The sequence below is a fragment of the Seriola lalandi genome, unplaced genomic scaffold (assembly GCF_002814215.2).
Source record: "Seriola lalandi dorsalis isolate HSWRI2012SDOR001 ecotype SW California unplaced genomic scaffold, Sedor1 jcf7180002054663, whole genome shotgun sequence".
Taxonomy (NCBI): Eukaryota; Metazoa; Chordata; class Actinopteri; order Carangiformes; family Carangidae; genus Seriola; species Seriola lalandi.
In genome coordinates this window covers 1,500,053-1,521,241 of record NW_019525216.1, presented here as the reverse complement: position 1 = coordinate 1,521,241, position 21,189 = coordinate 1,500,053, and the positions used below count along the sequence as shown (strand labels likewise).

Genomic DNA, 21,189 nt, shown 5'->3' with positions numbered 1-21,189 from the left:
CCGCAATGCCCCTCCTCACCCCCTCCCTTCTTGCTCACTAGTTGGTTCCTCTCACTTGTTTTCTCTCACTGACGTTGAAAGCTGATCTCAAAATAGGGGGGGGGACAACACAAACAAGGTGGGATATCTTGTTCTGGCCGTCCTCCTCTATTTGGTCGGATGTCTCTTGGTACAGGTGAAGATGTTGCATCATTTCTCCCTTTCTTTTGTCTGTTTCATTTAACCTCCGAGCCAAATCATGTCTTCTTTCAGAATCTCTGCAACCTCCTTCTTTAAAATTTCATGAAACCGTCTCTCTCTAGTAAGCAGGTGGTTGTGTCTGTGTACGATACGCGAGTTACTCAGGGATTACCTTTGTGCTTCTTGTCTTATGTCTTAGGTTTCATCTTACTACTGAACAATTCCCCAGCAGCAGCCTGCCTCAGCTGGAGAGACACGCAGGCCGTCATCTGAAACACACTAATATTAGAGAAATACCTTGATTTCTAACTTTCAAAAGTATGTTTTATCGTATTTGAGCGAGAAGCCTTCTTGTTTTCTGATCTCCCGCTGTTGTAATTTGCTGCCAGTGCTGTAAAAAGCAAACTCAAAACTTCATCCGTGTTTACCTATTGACTGTCATGCTGTCACATTTATTTCCCACAACACTGCAATTTTTTTTTTATAATTATTGCCAGTTGTTTCCATTTACCTATTCTGTCAATCACTGTAAATGGGAAGCTACTGTTAATGAATTACCTCCACACGTCTTTCACATTAAAAGCCTCCCGGCTCCTCAAAAGGCATAATTCCTCTGATATATGCCAGGCTTATAATCTGAAACATGATGTAGGCAGGACAAGAAGTGTTGAGATTCAATAATGCTAAATCAAAAGGGAATCTTTATAGGATTTAGTGTAATGGAAATAAATATAAGCAGTGCAGGTTTGTTATCTATATCGATGTTTGCAAGCTTGTAGTTTTCTTTAACACATAGTCTTAATCTGTGTTTTTCACCCAGCCTTTAATGACCACCATTATCTGTTTGTGCTGGCAAAAGATTATTTAAACAGTGGCTTTTATTTAAGAACTTGTATTTTTTTTGTATGCACTGTACATAGATCTAAATTTCCAAAAAAAAAAAAAAAAAAACCTATTCTTGGTGGCAAAAAGAAGAGATCCTTCCACTCTCCCCACTGTGAGCAGAAACAGCTCACACAGATTATTCAAGCAGAACTCTGCAGTGCTGCCGGATGAGGAGGTCTCTGTTTATGAGGATGTGGTTATCTTCATCTTTCAACAAATTGACTACCAGGGAAATTTTATCATCTCGTTACATTCCCGAACGAGGAGCCTCCCTCCGTTTCGCCTGCTCTAAGGTCATCCTGCGCCGTGACACTCCCACTGCTCATCTTTGCATGCAAAGGTGTCAATTTAATGAGGGGTCGGAGCTCAGTATCCTCCCTGTATCCCGGCAAATTCACACTCACTTGGCTTCTGCTAAGGCACCAGATATTATTTTCATCCAGGGGGTGTGTGCATGGCTGTACACTTTACTGCAAAATCTGCCACATCTGCAACTTAAAACAAAATAAATGCCGTAGGAAGAAGCTATTTCAGAGCTAGCGTGTTTGACTTTAGCTTGGTACAGCATGTATGGAAATAATCGGAGTAATTGGACGACCATAATGTCACTACCTATAAACAAGCTGCCATTAATATGACCAAAAGGCATGGGAGCAAGGCCGCCATTTTTTATCATGTTTGTTCAAAATCAAAGGGCACAACAGAGATACATTCCTGCGGGGGAAACGCAGAACACAGGGAGTTGATCATTATACGCTTTGTAGTTTTATCAAGGCCAAATTCTGTTCAGTGGGATTAAACCGGCTATGGCATGTAGCAGATATCACTGTTTATGAACAACTGAGAGATTCAAAAGTAGTCGCAATAAATCATTGTTTCATCTGCAAAGGATGAACTGCGGCAGGGCGATCGTTACAGCTTTGTGAATGTGTAACTCAAACAGCGAAAACCAAGCCCTTCATATTGAAAGTCCCTGATAGGTTAATGAGATAAAGACCTCAGTAACAGGTGAATTCAAGTGTCATCTACTTGTTTACCACTCAATCAAGATGAGAATCACTCCGCATCTCATTTAGGAGACACATCACACACCCAACCACAGGCCCTGTGCTTTACTTTATGTTGAACCAGGACTCTCCCCCACCACAGCCGCACCTGCACCCACACAATCCGCCTCCCCCCCCTCAAGTACTGTCGAAGTCTGTTTTTTCCGCAAGTAAGCGTGGCCTCCAAGCCGAGGGACAGCAGCGGCAGGTGCGCCAGTCATTTGCTTTGTATTCCTCTGCTAATCCCACTTACGTCAACCACCAGGGCCCCCGTTGGAGAAAACACTGCCCAATTTCCCTAATCAATGAAAGTCCCTCAAAGGCTGGCAACGTGTGCAGTCAATGCCTGTGTTTACCTAAGGCCACAGATGTTCCTCCATTATTCCGGTTCATCAAGTGAAAGCACTTCACTGTTGTTTGAATTTGTCAACCCAGCAAAGGGACAGAACAGAGGAGGTGGCGCACAGCTGAGCGGTTGTCAACAATCACGTATGGCAGTGTACATCAATACGAACCCAGACGCATGGAGAAAACAGCTATAAACTAAGCTGTTATTTCTCTTCTTTAGGCTGTGCTAATGGCTAATATCAATATTCTTTAGGCATAAAAACTACATGTCGTGACTTTCACCATGTCAGCAGTTAACGTGACAAGGCCTGAGTCTGTTATTGTATTCTTGTCACAATTCCAATGGAAAGACCACAATTCCCCAAGCACACTGGGTATTGTAGTTTTCAGAAAAAAGTCAAACAAACAGGAATAAATTGTGCATTTGTTGGGACTATTATTAGCCGTGGAATAACACACTTTTTAACATTTGCTCCATCAAGATGACTCATAGCTACAGTGCCCATGTTCATTGTAATGAGGGAATAATACAGCCAGTGCAGCGGTATCTTTTGAATGTCTTTCATCAACAGTGAAGAATGAGCTACAGTCATGTCCATAAGTATTTGGACAGTGACACTTTTTTCACAATCATAATGGATTTGAGACAAAACTATGAAGAAGATGTGACTGTGTGTGGACTTTAATTCAATGGGTTTTAACAAGAACATTGCATTAACTGTTCATGAATTGCAGCTAAAAGTCCAGCCTAAAAGGCTCAAAAAAATGACGATGAGAAAAAAATGTCATGAGAAGAAGAAGAAAAGAAAAAAACCTAGCTACAGCTAGCCAGGTCAAGAATGCTCTCAAGTCCGCAATCAAGTGACGCCTTGATGAATTTAAATACAAAGGGTTTCCTACAAACCACTGTGTTACCAGTTCAAGAACAGAAAGACCAGAGCAGATTTAGCCAGAAAACAAACAAAAAAAACAAAAAAAAACCCTGCACAGTTCTGGAACAAGATTCTTTGGACAGATGAAACCAAGATTAACTTGTACCTGAATGCTGGAAAGAGAAGAGCATTGAGAATCAAAGAAACAGCTCATGATTCAAAGCCCACCGCATCATCCGTCAAACATAGTGGAGGCAGTGCTATGGCATGGGCATGTATGGCTGCCAATGGAACTGGGTCGCTAGTGCTTAATGATGATGTGACTGCTGACAGAAATAGAAGGATGAAGTCTGAAGTGTACAGGGCCACATTATCTGCTCAGATTGAGCCAAATGCTGCACAGCTGATAGCACGGTGCTTGGACGTACAGATGGATAATGACTCAAAACATACTTCAGAAGCAACCCAAGAGCTTCTCAAAAGGAAAGAAATGGAATATACCTCAATCAACCTGCCTGTCTTCAACCCAATTGAGCTTGCTTTTCACTTACTGCAGGCAAAACTGTGGGCAGAGAGAGCCACAAACAACACAACACACAAACAAGGCCCGGCAACGCATTCTCAAGGGAGGAAACCCAGCATCTGGCGATGTCACTGGGCTCCGGTCTTCAGGCAAAAGATTTTCATTCAATCACTAAAAATAATCCTTACATTTATAATTATGTTACTTTGTCTAATAACTTTTAAGCCTCTGAAAATGGAGGGAGTCTTTATTAAAAATGGCTGAAATTCCCCAAAAGGATATTTTTGTAAAATCCCTTGAATTAAAGCTGAAAGTGTACACGTCAATCACATCTCGATGGCTAAGTTTCAAATCCATTGTGGTGGTGCACAGAGGCAAAATTATGTCCCGACCGATCAGGCTTTGGCTACACAGACAATTGACAATCAGTCGTGGCAGATTGTTGGTCTTTCGTCTGCGTTGCACTTGTTAACAATAAACACATATACAGTATATATATAGAATCCCACTCATCTGCACATGTGATAACACTCAACCATATCCACAACGTACATTCCACTTGATTGTCATCTGCATAATCACATGACTATACATAACTAAGTGCCTTCTGACACGACCTCAGAGGAATCCAGGCAAAACACATGCTGCTCAACTTGAGTGGCTGCAGAGCATGCACATACAACACAACATCTGGCTCCTAATGCGCAGCTTTATTGGAGCCATCTGTATGGAAGACAGGGATGTCAACTCCTCACCTAGTTCTCTTGTCAAGGTATAAACGATTTTAGAGCGACAGCTAAAATGTCACCCCGGGGATAACAAAATCACTCAGTAGCCCGAGAAACAGCTGAGTGAAGCGAGAGACCTTCCTAAATTGGGACACGTATGTATTATGCATTAGGGAGAATCATAACATGCCATGACTTTGGCTGACTTAGTAGTTAGAAGTTGACTTGCTTGTATAATGAGGTCACTTCTTCTGGCTCTTAAGCAGTCGCTGAGAAATGTAGAAGTGTGTTACATGGCTGAGAGCTTTATTTTTGACTGATGCTATCCACTTATGTGGGTTCTTTCACTGAACAGCAGTGGTGATGTGATGGTTTTGGGGAGTTTTTTTTTTTTTTTTTTAAAGTGATTGAGACACTTGAGAAATCCACAATAGATACAAGGCATCTGAAAACATAAAAATTCTCAGCTTCATGCTCAGGCCAAACGTGTTAGAGGGGGAAGAGAATCTCATGACATATCCATGCAGGCGGGAAATGATGACATGTGACTCATAAACCGGTGGGTCTGATGTTATTTACTTGGATGCAATGATACTAATGAAATTTGACGCTTTGATCTAACATTTGCATTACCGGACATCCAGTATATGATATACACATATACTGACTTTGAGACTGTGAGTTTGTGTTTCAATTCTTTGCTGGTTATTTTCACTTCAAAAGGTCAAATTTCACATTGTACGGTAAAAATGAAAGTGAGACCGAAGTTGCCATGATGAGGGAATGGAGGGTAGTTATGAGGAAAATTTTGTCCAAATACCTGAACATAAAACCGGCAAGAGCGCTCTCTTTTCTGCAGCTGCAACCCAAAGAAAATGCAAGAGTTAGCAAAAGGTCAACAACTCGACAACAGTTCCACTTGAAATACATTTGTGTTGAAGTACAGATTTCATAATGAGAAAAGAAAAAGTTATCTGACTCTAAAAATGTTAGGCACTTACTTTAAATAAATTGTGTGAAAAGCAGTATATACACTAATCATTAGGAAAACAGCAGAGGCTCATGTTAATTAAAATTGAAATGAGACATACAAGACAAGTGGGAATACGCCTATGACTCTCTCAAATGTCAATTCAATGTTATCGTTTTATTTCATTTTTACTTTTCACTTTGTGTGAGAACTCTGGAGAGCAATTTATCATTTAAACCTCTGTTACCACTGAAGGAGAGATAATGCTAGCAACAATTTAGCATGCCTAAAAAGAAAAAAAAAAAAAAAAAAATGACAGAAAGCTCAAAGATAGCACTGAACTGAGTTCTGATTCAAACAGTGTAGCCAACAGAGCTAGTGTGTGGTTTAACAGCCAGGTTCTGGTACCATGCTAAATCCCATGCAGATTAGCTCCAAAGAGTACCATTTCCCCATAAAGGAGCCTCTTGCTCTACATCACAGCCCACTCTCCTGGAAATGGTCCCGTCCGTGCCGTTAGCCAGCTACCCTTTGATCATGAAAACGACACTGATCTCGCCGTTTGCCAACTCAATCCTTTCATTGTCTGCTGGCAGAGAGCACTGTGCTTCGCTATCAAAAAAAAAAAATCTTTAATTCGCTTAGCTCTATGCAGATTGTGTCAAAATGATTGAACTCGGGAGGTAAACATCAGCCACTGCCAGAGCAGAGAGGAAGAGTTTTGTGGGGGCTCCGGTGCTTCCTTGGGAAGAACTCTCACTGGCAAAGGAAGTCGACCGCAAGAGAAAGCTGTAGGGACTTTTTTTTTTTTAAAAGACATACCATACTGCAAGAATGGAGCGTATATCAGTGGACAGAGAATTATAAATCAAATGTAAGTTCACGACCTATGGAATAAAATATCCTGGTTTCGGAGGCTGTTTAACTCCCCTCAGCCCAGCTGTTTTTTCCTTCATACCACATCCTGATTTTTACGAGAGGACCTTAAGACTACAACAGCAATCTCGACCACAGCAGTTCCTCTACCTTGAATGCTGTGTTTTATGAGAAACTTTTTTTTTTTTTTTTTTCAAGAGGTATTATAAACTCTAGTTGCTCCTCAATGTGAATTTACTCTTCACATTCCCTTCTGAGGCCTTTTGGCCATCTTTATTACTGCCTCCCCTCTCCATTGGAGAAAACTGGCACTAAAATCTCAATGGGGACATCTGTGTCTGTTGCGGCAATGAAATAAAAACCGTCCTGAAAAAGCTATCTGAGAACAGGTGTTCAGGCTCCTCTACAAGTGAAGCAGCTCCAGCAAATTAACGACTGACATTTTGAATTTCACCGATGTTTGCTTTTCTGTTGGCTGCTCAGCAGACAGAAAGTATTATTTCAGCTCACTTTGCCTGACTTTGCCTTACTGTGCTCTCCTGTGAATTGGGGAATAAATGCATTGGCTTCAAGTTCATCAAAAATGAAAAACACTGCACTCCCACGGCTTGGATCCAGCCGACTGATCTTCGCCTGTCCCATTAGTAAAAATCAAGTGGTGCATGTGTAGTGCTTTTGACGAACACAACATATGCATAGCATCTTTTAAACTACACCAAAGTAAAAGGGATGGCATAATACATGATATTAGGGGGAAATGTGCTTGAGCTAACCATTGAAAGTGAATGATGCTATGGAGCACAGGAAAATGGTGGTTATCATTTTACCTGACAGCACAGGGCCAAATTGAAGAAATACCAACTGTTCAGCTTGTACCTGGTTGAAGTCTTGAGGTAGGTAGGCCTTCATTTTGGAAAGTCCAAAAGGTTTCAGAGTCAGGATGAAATCATTAACTTACAAAAATGGCACTATTGAATAAAATTGTCCACCTAAAATTCCCTCATTTTGAGTAGTGCGCACAAGAGTGACAGGTCACGATTCCTGCGGGTCATGTTTATCCTGCCTGTTCGCTAGTGAGAATATTCTTTTAAAGCGAGAGGAGAGGTGGATAAAGGGCAGGTTTGATATTTCTTACAAAACTGTTTCTCCCACTACCTTGTTGAGGCTCCGGGCTGCGCTGTCTTTGCCGCCCGGCGTGAGGTTCCTCAGTTGCACGTCAAGGAGATCCACCAGCTGAACCATGGCCTTCACCGTGTAGGTGATGTCCCCCGCCTGAAGATTACTCTTAGTTTGCTCCGCCAACTCCCTGGCAATGACTGCAGCTGTCTCCCCGGCTTTTAGCTGCAAACAAACAAACAAACAAACAAACAAACAAACAAAAAAAACACCATTCAAGATTCATTACTCTACAGCTGAACAAAAACAAGCCACATATCATTATTTCTTTTTACTGTAGCATGCCCTTACTGTATTAATCACAGCCTACACACTGGAAAACATGGCAAAGCATGCCAATTTGCAATGTATAAATATGTAGCCCCTTAAAATAAAATGCAGTTTAGTCTACACATTGTCCTTGAGTGCTGCTGTATTGCACACAATTAATGTGGTGAGATGGTACTCAATATTGTACCCGGAAGCAATTATAAAATCAACTATTGAGGGAATTTCCCCAGATAGCCTTAGACCTTTATGAAACTAATGGGGAGCACTGCAGCGTGGGGGGAAGCAGTGTATGTGGTACACAGAGGACAGATGCTTTTGGATATTCATTTTTCCTTATGTTCGAAAGCTTATGTGATTTTTCTTATGTCTTGGGACTTGTTGGAAAAAAATTATGATTACTTTAATGAGCATTTGCTTCTCTTTGTTTTGCAGACCTTTCCTGTTTTGTTTTTTTTTCTCTAACTTTAATTCTCTACCTTTTTCCTTTCCCAAACATTTCCTGTCACACACTTACTGTACCAACATTTTGGAAGTGGAGTAACCTTATTTTGGAAAGTGGCATGTTTTTCTTTTTCTTTTTTTTTTAGCCTTTCCAAAACCCAAAACCTAATATCAGAAAAATAAGAAAATCAATTAAGGAGTGTGCTTGTCTGACATAACAACTGCAATCATGAGCATTTCTGGTGGACTAGCTAAGCAAGCACTACTTCCAAAGCCAAGGAGCACATCATTAGCTGGCTATAATAGCTAATTACTACATTTGTCAGTCATTATTTTTTCTTCTAAACTTAAGATTGAAAACATATTATATTTGAACATCTGAAAAAAGTATGTGTGCTTAGAGGCAAAGTACCGTGATATATCATCAGCCGGTGAGGGTACTGGCATTTTGTTGGAATCTGACAACGTTAGCATCAGTCTGTTAGCATTTTATCACGTATGTAGCCATCAAATCAAGACCCATTTACAGGGTTCTCATTTTAAAATGGGTCAGCTGGAAATATGAACTAATTGTCAGGTGTCATTTCAGTTGACAAAATGAATGGCTGTCAGCTGAAAATGAGACCCCTGCCTTTTGTTATATCTGGAGCATTGTTTAAAAAAAGAATTGTGAAATGCTAATGTAAAGCTAGGAGAGCAGAAAGCTAGACAGGTGTTGCAACAGTAACTAAGGGGAGTGAGGTTGAGTAGGGTCAGTTGTTTGAACCAGAAGTCAAATTTATGATGTCGTTTTGCTGACAATAGCAGGGAAAGTTTACTTTGCTATTTTTTTCACAGGAGAAACTTCCTTAAATCCAACTTTTGAGTTATAGAGGCATCTTTTTACCGGCTAATGAGACCCACCACAAACCCTGAAAGGTTTGTTCACAAACTTCCTCTTTGTACTTGGCACACTTCTTTATTCTGGTTTTCAAATTACAGTGTACATCCCTACCTTGCATTGTAAAGAGATGCCCCTTAATGTCAGCCACTTTGAGTTTGCCAGACATTTCTCCATCCAACAAAAGACGATGGAGGATCTCCATCCAACAAAAGAGAAACTTCATTATTTTCAGTGCATATATTTCAGGCCCATATTTTCTTTTTCAAATAATCTGAAATACTTATTGAGGAATAGGCTTCTTGAGATGTATAGCACAGACATGGAGGCCATTTGATAGTCACTGAATCAGACTGATAAGACTCAGACTGCACCGAAACTTTCTTTATGTTGCTTGTCTGCCTCTAAAACTATAACTAGAAAATGATGTGCTTACTATAATCAGCAAATACCAACGTGACCAAATGCAAAACACCACTTAGGTCTATGTTTTAGTTCAAAGGTCAGTGACCTTCAAGGTTTAACTATTACACTAGGTGCAGCAAGATGAACCTCAATTAATCAGGCCCATCCTGATTTACTCTGACATCACCTGCTATCATTGTTTATTAGTGAAGCCGATTATACTGCTTAGATTGGCCTTCGCAGACGTGTATGTGGGGGAAATGTGTCGTTGGAAGATGTTTTCCTCTGTCTCCTCCCTGCTCTTGTATCTTAATGAGGGGAGCTGGGGGATGCAGGGTAAATAGCTCTACTTTCCTTTTTTCCCCTCTCTTTCTGCTTATCTGATGTCTACTGAACCATCTGGTAATGAGCAGTGCCACATACAGGACAGTGGCTCTAGATATAAAATCACCAAGTGCCAGATGGGCTTTCCAGATCTCTGACAGGTTGATCTTCATTAAAATCTTCCTGTCTCTACAGCGACAGCAACACTGCTCAAGTGTGATTTAAAAAAAAAAAAGAAAAAAAAAAGTAAGGATTAATAACACTTGTTTAAAAAAATAACGGTTTGCCACTTCTTTCTATAGATTTTAACTGAAAATATTCTACATTACAGTCACACTTACTGTTGAATCCAGGCAACAACATAACAAAAGCAAAACAACCTCTATAGCAAGTTGAGAAAGAACTTTGCTGTATTTAATTTCTGCAAACAACAGCCTGTAGTGGAGGTTTATTACACCGCTCAAATGGTGCTGTGCTGCACAGAAATGCACCTGATAATCTCTCTCCCTTCTATTTTGTTCCCCAACAGCCATTCTCCATCCATATCTGCAAACTGCCGTTTGTTTAATGGGCCGAGCTTTATGCCGTTGAGTAGATCATAAGTGTTATAACATGCGCGCCTCAGGGTCCTATGAGTTTAAGGGAGAACATTTTCAACATTACCTGCAATTCATAACCTGGAACCCTGATCCTCACCAGCAGTTACCTTCTCCTCTTTTGATTTGATTCTATTGCAGATTTAAACATGGGAAGCTTTAGATGGGGCTTTGCATAATGACTTGCCTGCAGAAGAGGAGATACAAATCGTTTGTGCTTGAGAAGTACGGAATGCAAATAACCGCTGTATCATGTCATAGGAGAGAAAGCGGTCTGGATTAGCTGTTAGCCACAGCAGTCCATTAGACTATGGTACTGTGGTATTGGTTTTCATTCCTCCCTCGTCCAACCACACATCCCATACATGCACATGCACACACACACACACACACACACCCACAGAGACACACAAGCATACCCCTTCCATTGAGTAAAGCCTCGGGCTAATCAATGACATTAATTAACCAATTAAGAAGAGACAAAGAACAAAAGACAAAACCCACAAAAACTGAAGTCCTCTGAGTACCACCGATATAAAGTATGCAGCCTTGATTTGCACTGTGAACTCTCCAAATGTCATTTAGTACAGGTTAAAAGGGCACGGTTCTTTTTAAAAAGCCGTCTTGAAGAAATTTACACATCAAAATAACATTTAAAGTCAACGCCAAATCCTCCACGCTATTTTTATGCTTTTTCTATGGTTGTATTCTAAAGAGAAATGTGTGATGATATCTGAATAGCACAAGTACAAAAAGCACTTCTTTAACCAAAGCAACTGTGATGTTACTTTAAATCTTTAACATTTTCTGCCTGTTATATCATGTGTATCAGTACCTTCTGGCTGATGAGGTTGACCCAGGGGGAGGTACAGTTGCTGAAGTCGGGTCCCTGGGGGTCCCAGTATCCCTCTGGACCCACGCACATGTACGAAGCCACGCCTGGAGAGAGAACAAATACAGTTGCCTAATGAAAACGATGCCCTGAAATTTATTAGATGGAACACAACCATGTCAGTAAAGAACACAGCAGCTACAGTGATTTTTGTAGCACGTTTGTGAATGTGTGTGTGTGTGTGTGTTTCTGCAAGTTCACGACAATCAAGTTTACCCTAATTTTTCTTCTGCTTTGTTCCAAATCATAGAGGGATGGACTACAAAATGCAATGTTTGAGGTCTTGGATGATTTATCAAGCCTAATTCTTCTGTTTGTCGAGCACTTTTCTTATTTGCAAAACTCGTCCAAATCAAACTGTGACATCCCAAGAAACACAATTCTTAAGTGATTAAATTAATGGATGTAGGACGATGTAATTGGATGGTTTTATCTTCCAGTGACTGGAATGAAGTTGCCTCACTTGAGGCCAGACGAGCCTGCCCAGACAGTGTCTGTATTTAATCATTAAAAGTCAGACGGCGTCTGCATGTGTGTGACAGTTCGAGCCCTGCATGAGAAAGAAAATACACCAAAATAGGTGCCAATTAAGTCTGCCATAGCTGAATTCATCACGAAAGGTCAATTAAGCTGGTTGGAGAGGACTGTCTCTCCTGTCAGAAATGTGTTTTGGTGAGTGAGCGCCTTACAATCTGTTGCATCTGTTATATCTGCTATTTTGCATAGAATTCAATGGATGAAATGTATTCATAAACAAAGAGTGCCTTTGCCTTGTTCTGCCACGTACCTCAAATAACTTGTGTCTATATTTTCCTAGCTGACATCAGCAAGGCTACACGCTGACATTAAATTGCCCTTGCTTGTACTTAGAGGGAGGGTGCGTCGGTGGGTGAGACGACCAGCATTAACAGATATAAATTTTGATTGACATATAATTTCCTTCCCCGGTCCACCTTGGACAGCCTTATGTTTGATGGGTTTATAAGATGAGGGACTCTGCATTTGCTCCTATATTGAGAGGCAGGAGAAGGAGCACGAAGGAGAGAGAGAATCGGAGGGGTGTACGGAGGAGGGATGGAGGGGGGGTGGGGGCAGAATGACAGCGAGAGAAGTGTGGTAGATGGAGGGGGAGCTCCAGGAACTTTCAAAGAGTGGAAGAGGAAGCTCACACAGTCGTGTTCTGCTTGGCAGTGTCGTCTGAAGAGCGATGGCTTTGAAGAGTGCGCCGAGAGGAGGTGGGGTATGTGTTCCTCTTATCTTGCCATATGACGGCTGTTAGTGAGGTCTCGACGGGTGCTGGTGATGCCCATTAATGAAGCCTGTATGTGTGTGCGTGCGTGAGTCTGTGTGATGATTGATGAAATGAGCTGATTTTTTTTTTAGGCTCCGGGCCAGATTTGAGGGTATGATGTCACTCCCCAATGTAGAGTGACTCAGTCTATAATAATAATAAAAAAAAGAAAAAAAGAAAAAAAAAAATCATGATAAGGAAGCTTCAGTAAGTTCCTTAACAAAAGCACTTTTTACTTATAAATACAATACAAATATAATTACATATCTAATCTGCATTACCTCCTTAAGTGCGTTTGTAATAATGTATTACCGCCACTGAGTTTTTTTTTTGTGTATGCAACAATACTGTCTGACTGCAGAAACCCACAATATAATGGTTTCTAGGTTACCTTTAAGCTTTCATTCTTGCCTTCCTATTCGTGTCCTCATTTTCAAGAATGCAGCATGATCTTCAGCCTTATAACATCCGAGCCGTTACTTAAAAAAATTCAAAGTCTATGCTCAGTGGTCAGCTCTCATTATAATATGAACTGCTGCCCGAGATCAGCACTCAGTCTCGCTTTCTGACGTAAAGCTTTTACATCTAAAGCAGCTGACATCCAGTGTGTCCTAATGCACACTCGAGTTCAGTCTCTTAGTATTGAGCCGGAACAACGTATCCAAGAACAAATGGTCTGATGATGCCGGATAAACAAAGCACTACAGCGCTCTCAAAGCACCAAACACAAATATGTTTAGCCACTAATTAATTACAACAATCGCGTCCTGAGAGACAGGAAATAAATATGGACGCGTTGTGCACTAGTTTAGTTACTAGTTTCCATACAGATGCGACGCTAAGCTATCTTTAACCCTGCGCCAGTGAGTCAGGAGTAACGTGCGAGGAGGAGAGAGGACAGGAAGCGAGGGGAACCAGTAGCTGCAGGGGGAGTGTTAACATAAACAAAACACACACCAGCGACCAACATCAAGGCGAAGGGGCTCGCAGTAAGCTGTGTCTCCTAACGAGAGTATTGACATCCTCACAGAGGGAAACAACATGTATATTTCACAAGCTGAGGTTTACATTTTTAAACAGAGGCGTGTTTGAGGTTTTGGATGATTTATCAGCTTAGCAGCATGTGACCACACATAATGTCACATGTTGTTTTTGTAGATCTACCGACAAATAAAATGTAAACAGACATTACCTATGGTACCAGGTGGACAGGACATCTTGGCTACCACACCCTGCTTGGTCTTGGGCCAGGAGATGTCCATCATCACCAGGGGATTGCAGTACTCCACCCTGATGTTGGGAAGCTTGGAGGAAGGCGGAGCTGTGTCCTTGTCTCCTGGGAGCAGACCCTCCACCGGCGTCTGGGCCGGGGCGGCCGTTGTCGACGTGGTCCGTGGCCACTGAGCGACGGCGGCTGTCGTGGCCGGCATCTTGGTCGTAGAAGTCCTGGCCGTCGTGGTTGTAATCGCAACCGTGGTGGGTCGAGTGGTGGTCCTGGTCGTCGTGGTCGTCGTGTCCATGTAAACCATTACAGAGGAGGAAGTTTCTAATGGCGAAAAGAAGGGGAAAACAAAGTGAACGTGAAGTATTGTAGGGAAAATGCAGGAGCAAGGAAAAAGAAGATTGAGAGTAAATGTCTTTTCTCTTTTTTTCAGTCACACTTCATTTATGTCTGAGAGGGAAATTTATTTTAGTGCTGGTGAAGAAAAGACGAAGCTTTCGCAGGGGGGTTCTATTCTTCCCTCTTTTTCGTTGTGTCAGTTTAAGAGAAGATAGTTCAAAGAGGATCAATTGGAACTGGCAGGTGTGACTTCAATAGGCACGCATGGTGTCTAGTTTGGGACCCCCGCTAGCTAAGCTAACACACACACTAACCACATATACACACACTTCCAGCTGTGCACTCTAAATGTAGCCATTGACGAGGGCATATCTCTGCGAGTCAATAGCTGAGTGTTGTAGCTACATGCTATTTCTGGGTCAGCCAGGACAAACTGGAATACCTATTTCATGGATGTGAGTCCTCCCTGTGGTTGCACTCCAGGTGGTGCTTACTAATGACGCTGTTTACCTGAGCTGTTGGGGACAAGGGCTATCAGAACACGCACGCACGCGCACCGACATGCACCGGCTCGGTAATCCTTTTCTTCCCACTAAAATGCACATACAGCTGTCGCACGCACCGCCATCAATCATCCAATCTACTCATCCGATTCTGTCTCCTTTATACTCCCTCCCTTGTGTCCCTGATTGGAAAATAGGGCCCCCCAAATTAAATTAGTTACAGGCTTTTTAAGAATGTGCGGACTCGGTTAAATCACAGAGGTTCAGAGAACACACAGAGAGGTCATGCTTCATAAAATGTCTTCAGAGAGCGGGAAGAGGAAAGGCTTTTTCTTTTAAAAATGTGTATCTTTATTTAGAAACATTGCTCGAAATCACTAACTGCACAATTATTCTTGCACAGATTCCTTAATATGCTATCCTGCCATTTCTATATGTCATTTTTACTACGTGTAGTTTGGAAGAAGGCAGCATGCTGTAGACCTTTTAAATAAGTTCCCATGAGAGAGTACTTTCTCACACACACACACACACACACACATTCTGGGCCTTCACAAAAATGCAATTTGGGATGCCGTTTCCGCCTAATGCAGAGATACAATCAAAATGACAGAAGTGACAAATGGTCCCAGTCTTTGCATGAAAGGGGAGCAAAACAAAATTTAATGAGGGTCGATTTTAGGTGTAATGGACGTCACACATCTAGAGTGCTTAGATAATAGACATCACCGCTGAAATCCAGCTCACTGAGATTCAATTTGCAATCGGACCATTTCTCTGAATGGTTGAATTCGAAAAGGCTGAAACAAGACGCCATAAATTAGTGCCATTGTTTGGGAATGGCACAGACGCCCAGAGGCTGTAATGACACCAACCACATCACTATCAGCAGTCGATGCATTCAATGCTTAACAGCATTCAACAACAGTCAAGGTTGATTAAATAGGTTGCATGCCGCAGTGAGAGTTCCAGGCTGATTGAGTATTTGTTTTCTCTCGCTAACAAAAGGAGTTTGTCATGTTTTTTAAGATCCGCAGGTATCTTGGACACTCCTGTGGAGCCACTCCATCAGTAAAGTGGAACTATAACAACAATCTCATTGAACTGCAATCCGAGCGAAAGGCACACAGAGCCTTTTTTACTCTCAACTACCTGGTAATGCAGGCTGTATAATTTTCTCTCACAGACAGGAACAAAAAAAAAAAAAAAAACAGCCCAGAATACAGAAGCAAAAGTGAAGAGGAAATAAATTGAAAAAAAACTTGCTGTGACACGATTGTATACAGATGCGAACACTTAGATAAGCCAGCACAAAAGCATGCTCCTCTCATGCACACACACTGGCAGCCACACACTCATACACAAACCCTCATCAACCAACATAAGCTGACACTGCCACCCATCAACTGGGCTTTAAAAAAAAAAAAAAAAAAAAAATCACATGAATGCTCACATAGGTATTTAACATTTCCAACAGCCAGTAAGACATCAGCATTTACATTCTATAACCACTATTAGACATCATCATCAATCTGCGCCACGGCAGCCCAGTAGACTGTAATGATCATGGAAACAGGAGCGAGAAATATCTTCAAGGACACCAGTCTATTTATTAGATCATTTATGAAAGCGCTTATTTATGCATCTGTGTGTGAAGAGAAGTGATGATAATCCCAAATATGTCACACACACCAACTCTTGGTAAAGCGAAGTGGCATCAATTTCAGGATAATTGAAATCCTGGGGTGGTGCTTAAACTGCATATAGTAAAGGAGACCATTAAAGTACCTCATGGAAATCTGATCATGGAAATTCCCTGCTCATATTGGGGTCAGTAAAGGTCACGGTGCACAGGCTCAGATAAACTAGTGGCTGAAAAGGTGTGCAGATGGGCCTATTAGGATAAGGGAATTATTGTAGTGGTCAGCGTGTTTGATACAGGGGCGATTGTGCCTGTGACTGATTTTTTTGCTGAGGGAGTTTGTTGCTGTAGCTGCACGATAATGCAGACTGATGTAAGTAAGTAAACGATTCAGGGACATGTGATGCAGCGGTTTTATAGGAAGGACCATGATGAATGACAGAAGACACCAGGTTAGATATTGGGCTTTAAAGCATTTCAATAACAAATATCAGTGTTATCCATTAGCTTAATAGATTTAAAGCAAGATTTTTTAACATTTGAAAGACAAAATTGCACACTCCTCCTCATAGAGGCCAAACGTTATCTTCAGAAGAAACAATGCAACAATATATTGCTCAATTCCCTCATGGGTTTTCTTTTTCTTTAATACAGCTTTACTTTGTCTGGTATGAGCAATAGCTTATGGTGGCTAATGTTAGCTAATGTTAGCAAACATAAACAGATTTTGCTGTGTACAATAACTCATATTTCTGAATTAGATTGTTAACTTTGTGAATCTTCTCTTCTTGTGTGTCTGTTGTGTCAATGTTTTACCACAAGCTAAGAAGTAAACACACTGTACCCTACCAGGAGACATATATATATTGCTTCTGGACCCATTCCACTGCTCAGCAGTGAGTCAGCAAAGTGGCCTCAATTGGTAACTATAGAATAATCACAAATAACTGAATTGCCCTTTAGTTTCCATAGATTGCTTTAAATCAAGTGCTTTAAAGACACCGCTATTAGGTGACCTGACCGATGCCGCGCGCACATCATATTGTTCAGCCCATAATTACCAGCAGCTGAGTTGGAAAAAATATTCTAGTCAGGCTCCAAGGGAAATGAACCATAGAATAGTCAACAAACCAGTGAATATGATTGATTCAGCTAGTTTTATAAGAAGCTATAAACATTCTGGATGTATCTGGTTACACTCATATCAAATAAATAACACAGCTAAAGTAGCTAATTTAGGTTATTTAAATGATGTGACAACAATGCTAGCAGTAGCAATAGCTAACAGTGACAACCAGACCAGCAGAAGGACTTACAATCTTTGAATTATATTGCCAAGAAGAATTAAGAGGACAGCTTCCTGGTTTCCCTGTTCTTCCTACATTGTGTGAATGAGCCAAAGAAGCTGTGACATGGTAAAATATGGTGCAACAATAGCACATCCAGAGAGGAGTCATCGCCCGTTACTGTGGCAGATCAATAACTAGCTGTCATAGTCTCTCTTTTGTTTACCTATCTCTTTTAAATAATAATGATAAAAGTTATCATATCACCTCCTTCAATGCTGGAGCTAATATGACCTTACAGAGAAATATAGCATGAGGAAATCACCATCACAGCATGGGTTCAATTCAAAGTCACTGGGAAGCCATGTCTTGAATGTAATTCCATACTTCCAGATGATCCCATTAAGCCCACTGTTAAATTATTTTTCAGAATGTTCTGTCTACACACAGTGTGTTATGCCTTCAAACACACACACACACACACACACACACACACACACACACACACACACACACACACACACACACAAAGAGACAGAGAGCAGAGGTGGAAAAGAAGAAAGTGTCCTTGAGCAAACATGTATATCTTTTCCATGAGATGGTCACAAAAAAAAAGAAGAAGAAGAAGAAGGAGGAAAAAAAAAAGGAAAGCCAGCAGCAGACAGCAGTCACAGTCTGCAGGCACTATCGCCTTGGAGACAACACAAGGACATTTTGTTTTGCTTTGCTAGCTTTCCCATTCTATCCAAAAGGATGAGGAGAGAGAGAGAGAGAGAGAGAGAAAGAAAAAAGAACTGATCTCAAGAGCACCAACGAGGTGAACGAGTTTTTGGTATGTTCGGAGGGACTCGTCAGTGACCTTACAGGAAGATTTGAATGCCTGAAGCATTTTTGGTTGTGAGTTTTATAATAGTTGGGCTAAAGAAACAGTAACAAAACTATATACGACATTGTGTTTACGAATTTCTTATTTCAATATCTACTAAAGACATACAACCTCTTTGCAGTATATTTAATTAGAACTGTGTTTTTTGATATTGCCTGATGTATACAAGGCAAAGTTTAAGAATACAGCTCAATTAAATGACCTCAAACCTCAAAGCAATTCATCTTTTATATAGTTAAGATTCAATGCAGTTTCAAAGGCAACACAAACATCATAAAAATTAATAATACTAATAGTCAGCTATCAGCTATTCACGATTCTTAAGCCAAGGGGTTTAAGAACGATCCTGCACCTAAACAGGCGACCGTTTCATTCATAAAAGACAGAGGCAAACTTCTTGCAGCTTCCTCTCATTGAAACACCAACTCCACTCATCATTTACACTCCGCTTCTATTACACAAAATCCCCTTCACCAAACGCATGAAGTCTGTTTCCACCACACACAGAGCTTTGTGATTCATTTCAAAGCATTCGTTTCAAACTAATTAGCCTCTCTCTCTGTATCCCAGGGCTCGTGGCTTCCACAATTAGATAAGCCCGTTCTACTTCGCTCCAGGAAAAAAAAAACCTGCTACGCTATTATGAAATGAATCCGGTTTATATGGCTTGCCATTTCCGCACCGAGAGCGGGTTCGTCGGCTCTGAGAAACTTCTGCAGACTCGAGATCAAAAGAGGTGGAAAGGGCTTTCGGGGGTAAAAATGAAACGAGCATCAGACAGTAAAGTGACTCTTCCAGCCTTGTGCTGAACCCAATTACCTCCTAATTTTAGTATTTGAACCTTTATGCATGGTTACATCTTTAGTAGGCATTTTCACAGACTGTAGAAAATATTGGACAGTCTGTGTGTGATGTCACCCATTTGCTTTCTACGAGGCTGTTTAAAGGCTGCAAAATGGGATTTCTGGGAGCTGGGACATGTATTTTTAGACTGAAGTGTACTTGAAGCCCAAATCCATGATCATGACTGTTAATGGGTCCCTCAGAAATAAATCACAACCATATATATGGCTGTTTGAACTGAGCGTGCTGCTTTCACTTCGGAACTCAGTCTACTTCTCTTACACATTTCCAATTAAAGTCTCAAATTACCATTTATAACCGTAATTATAGATTCATGTTGGTTTGGTGCAATCTGCAAAATTTAAAGTCTTTATTACACAAGAGGTTATAATACGCAGTGTGAGCAGTGCCATGTCTTCAGGGCAGACTACAGTGAGTCGCTATCAGAAAGTGATGTGCTGAGGCTAGCTAGTTAGCATGCTAACTTCAGCAGAAGAAAATATGTGACAGAGAGAAGAGTTAACATTTTGAGTCGCTTGTTGTGTTGTATTCGAAAACAAGTGTCACAACACAGTGTTACAACGTTGCATTATGGGCTGTTTGATTTTTGAACAGATTAAACCAGATGAATATAAGAGTTTTTTTTCCGTCAGCTTTAGAGTTGCTGGTAGATGTCTTTTGGTATCTTCCAGCAGAGCAAGGCTAACATTTTCTTCCCATTTGCAGTCCTTATGCTACGCTAAGCTAACCGGCTGCTTACGTTGGCTGCACAGATATGAGAGGGGTATTGATCTCCTGCTCTAACTCTTGACAAGAAAGCAAATAAGTGTATTTTCCGCAATATTGAACTGATATATATGTAATACGATATTAATTCCTGACAAGTGAAAACAAGCTGGGAGCATCTCTTGACATCTTTGCTATAAAAATGAACCTTGAACCAAATCATCCGTCAGGCCGCCAGTAATTACCGATATTACAAAATGTCATGGTGAGAAGCTCAAAAGCTTAGGAGAGTGTGAGAGTATGACTGAGTATGACAGAAGGAAGAATTAGCAGTGCTTTAACAACAAGTTGGGGTTTATATTTTATGTAGGGAAAAACCCATGCAACAGGACTAGTCTGATAAAGTATTTCTTATTTCAAGTGCATCTTAAATGAGGATCATTTCATATTTGGGCCAATATGGAAATTTGACAAATTTGAGCTAAACGATAAAAGATGTGTCCCAGTGGAACAGTTAGGAAACAAAAGCAAAGAGAACTGGAGAAAAAAAAAAAAAATCTATTCAGGCTCAGCATCTATTTTAAGCCATCAGTGCTCGCTTCATAATGGCATGATTCACTCCCAATGTTATCAGTTTGTCCAATGTTTATGTCATACGATCCCATCAAAAACGCTACACGTGTCCTCGTGTGCTGAGAAGAATGGTCGGAAAATAAAATGATGATAAAGGTCCTGTCATTTAATGGAGCCTTTTGTGGTAGGCCCACAAATCCATCAGAGAATGCAACAGGGATGTGTGTGTGTCTGTGTGTGTGTGTCTGTGTGTGTGTGTGGGGTTGGTGGTGGATTGGACTGGAGGCGCGGTAAATTATGCAGCCAGACATCCGGTAATGCTTCGATATCATCTGACATGATGAGAACCGTAATGGATGGGAGCTATGCATTGTTTGGCAATTAATTTCTCATTCCCAGGCTCTCTTCCCGGGACTTGAGAGGGCATCTATGGAGGTCACACAGCGCTGGGAGAGGCGTTTGCACC

The 21,189-nt window shown here is 41.1% G+C and overlaps 1 protein-coding gene across 1 annotated transcript in view; it reads right to left on the bottom strand.

Moving 5' to 3' along the window:
* LOC111665941 (adhesion G protein-coupled receptor L3) overlaps positions 1-21,189 on the bottom strand; it is a 209,455-nt gene that overhangs the window by 54,819 nt on the left and 133,447 nt on the right. Inside the window, exons 7-10 of the mRNA XM_087177926.1 lie at positions 13,896-14,249; positions 11,356-11,459; positions 7,584-7,769; positions 5,403-5,441 (exon numbers count right to left, since the gene is read on the bottom strand). Of these exons, the coding sequence (XP_087034052.1) occupies positions 5,403-5,441; positions 7,584-7,769; positions 11,356-11,459; positions 13,896-14,249 (683 nt within the window). The remainder of the gene's footprint in view (positions 1-5,402; positions 5,442-7,583; positions 7,770-11,355; positions 11,460-13,895; positions 14,250-21,189) is intronic.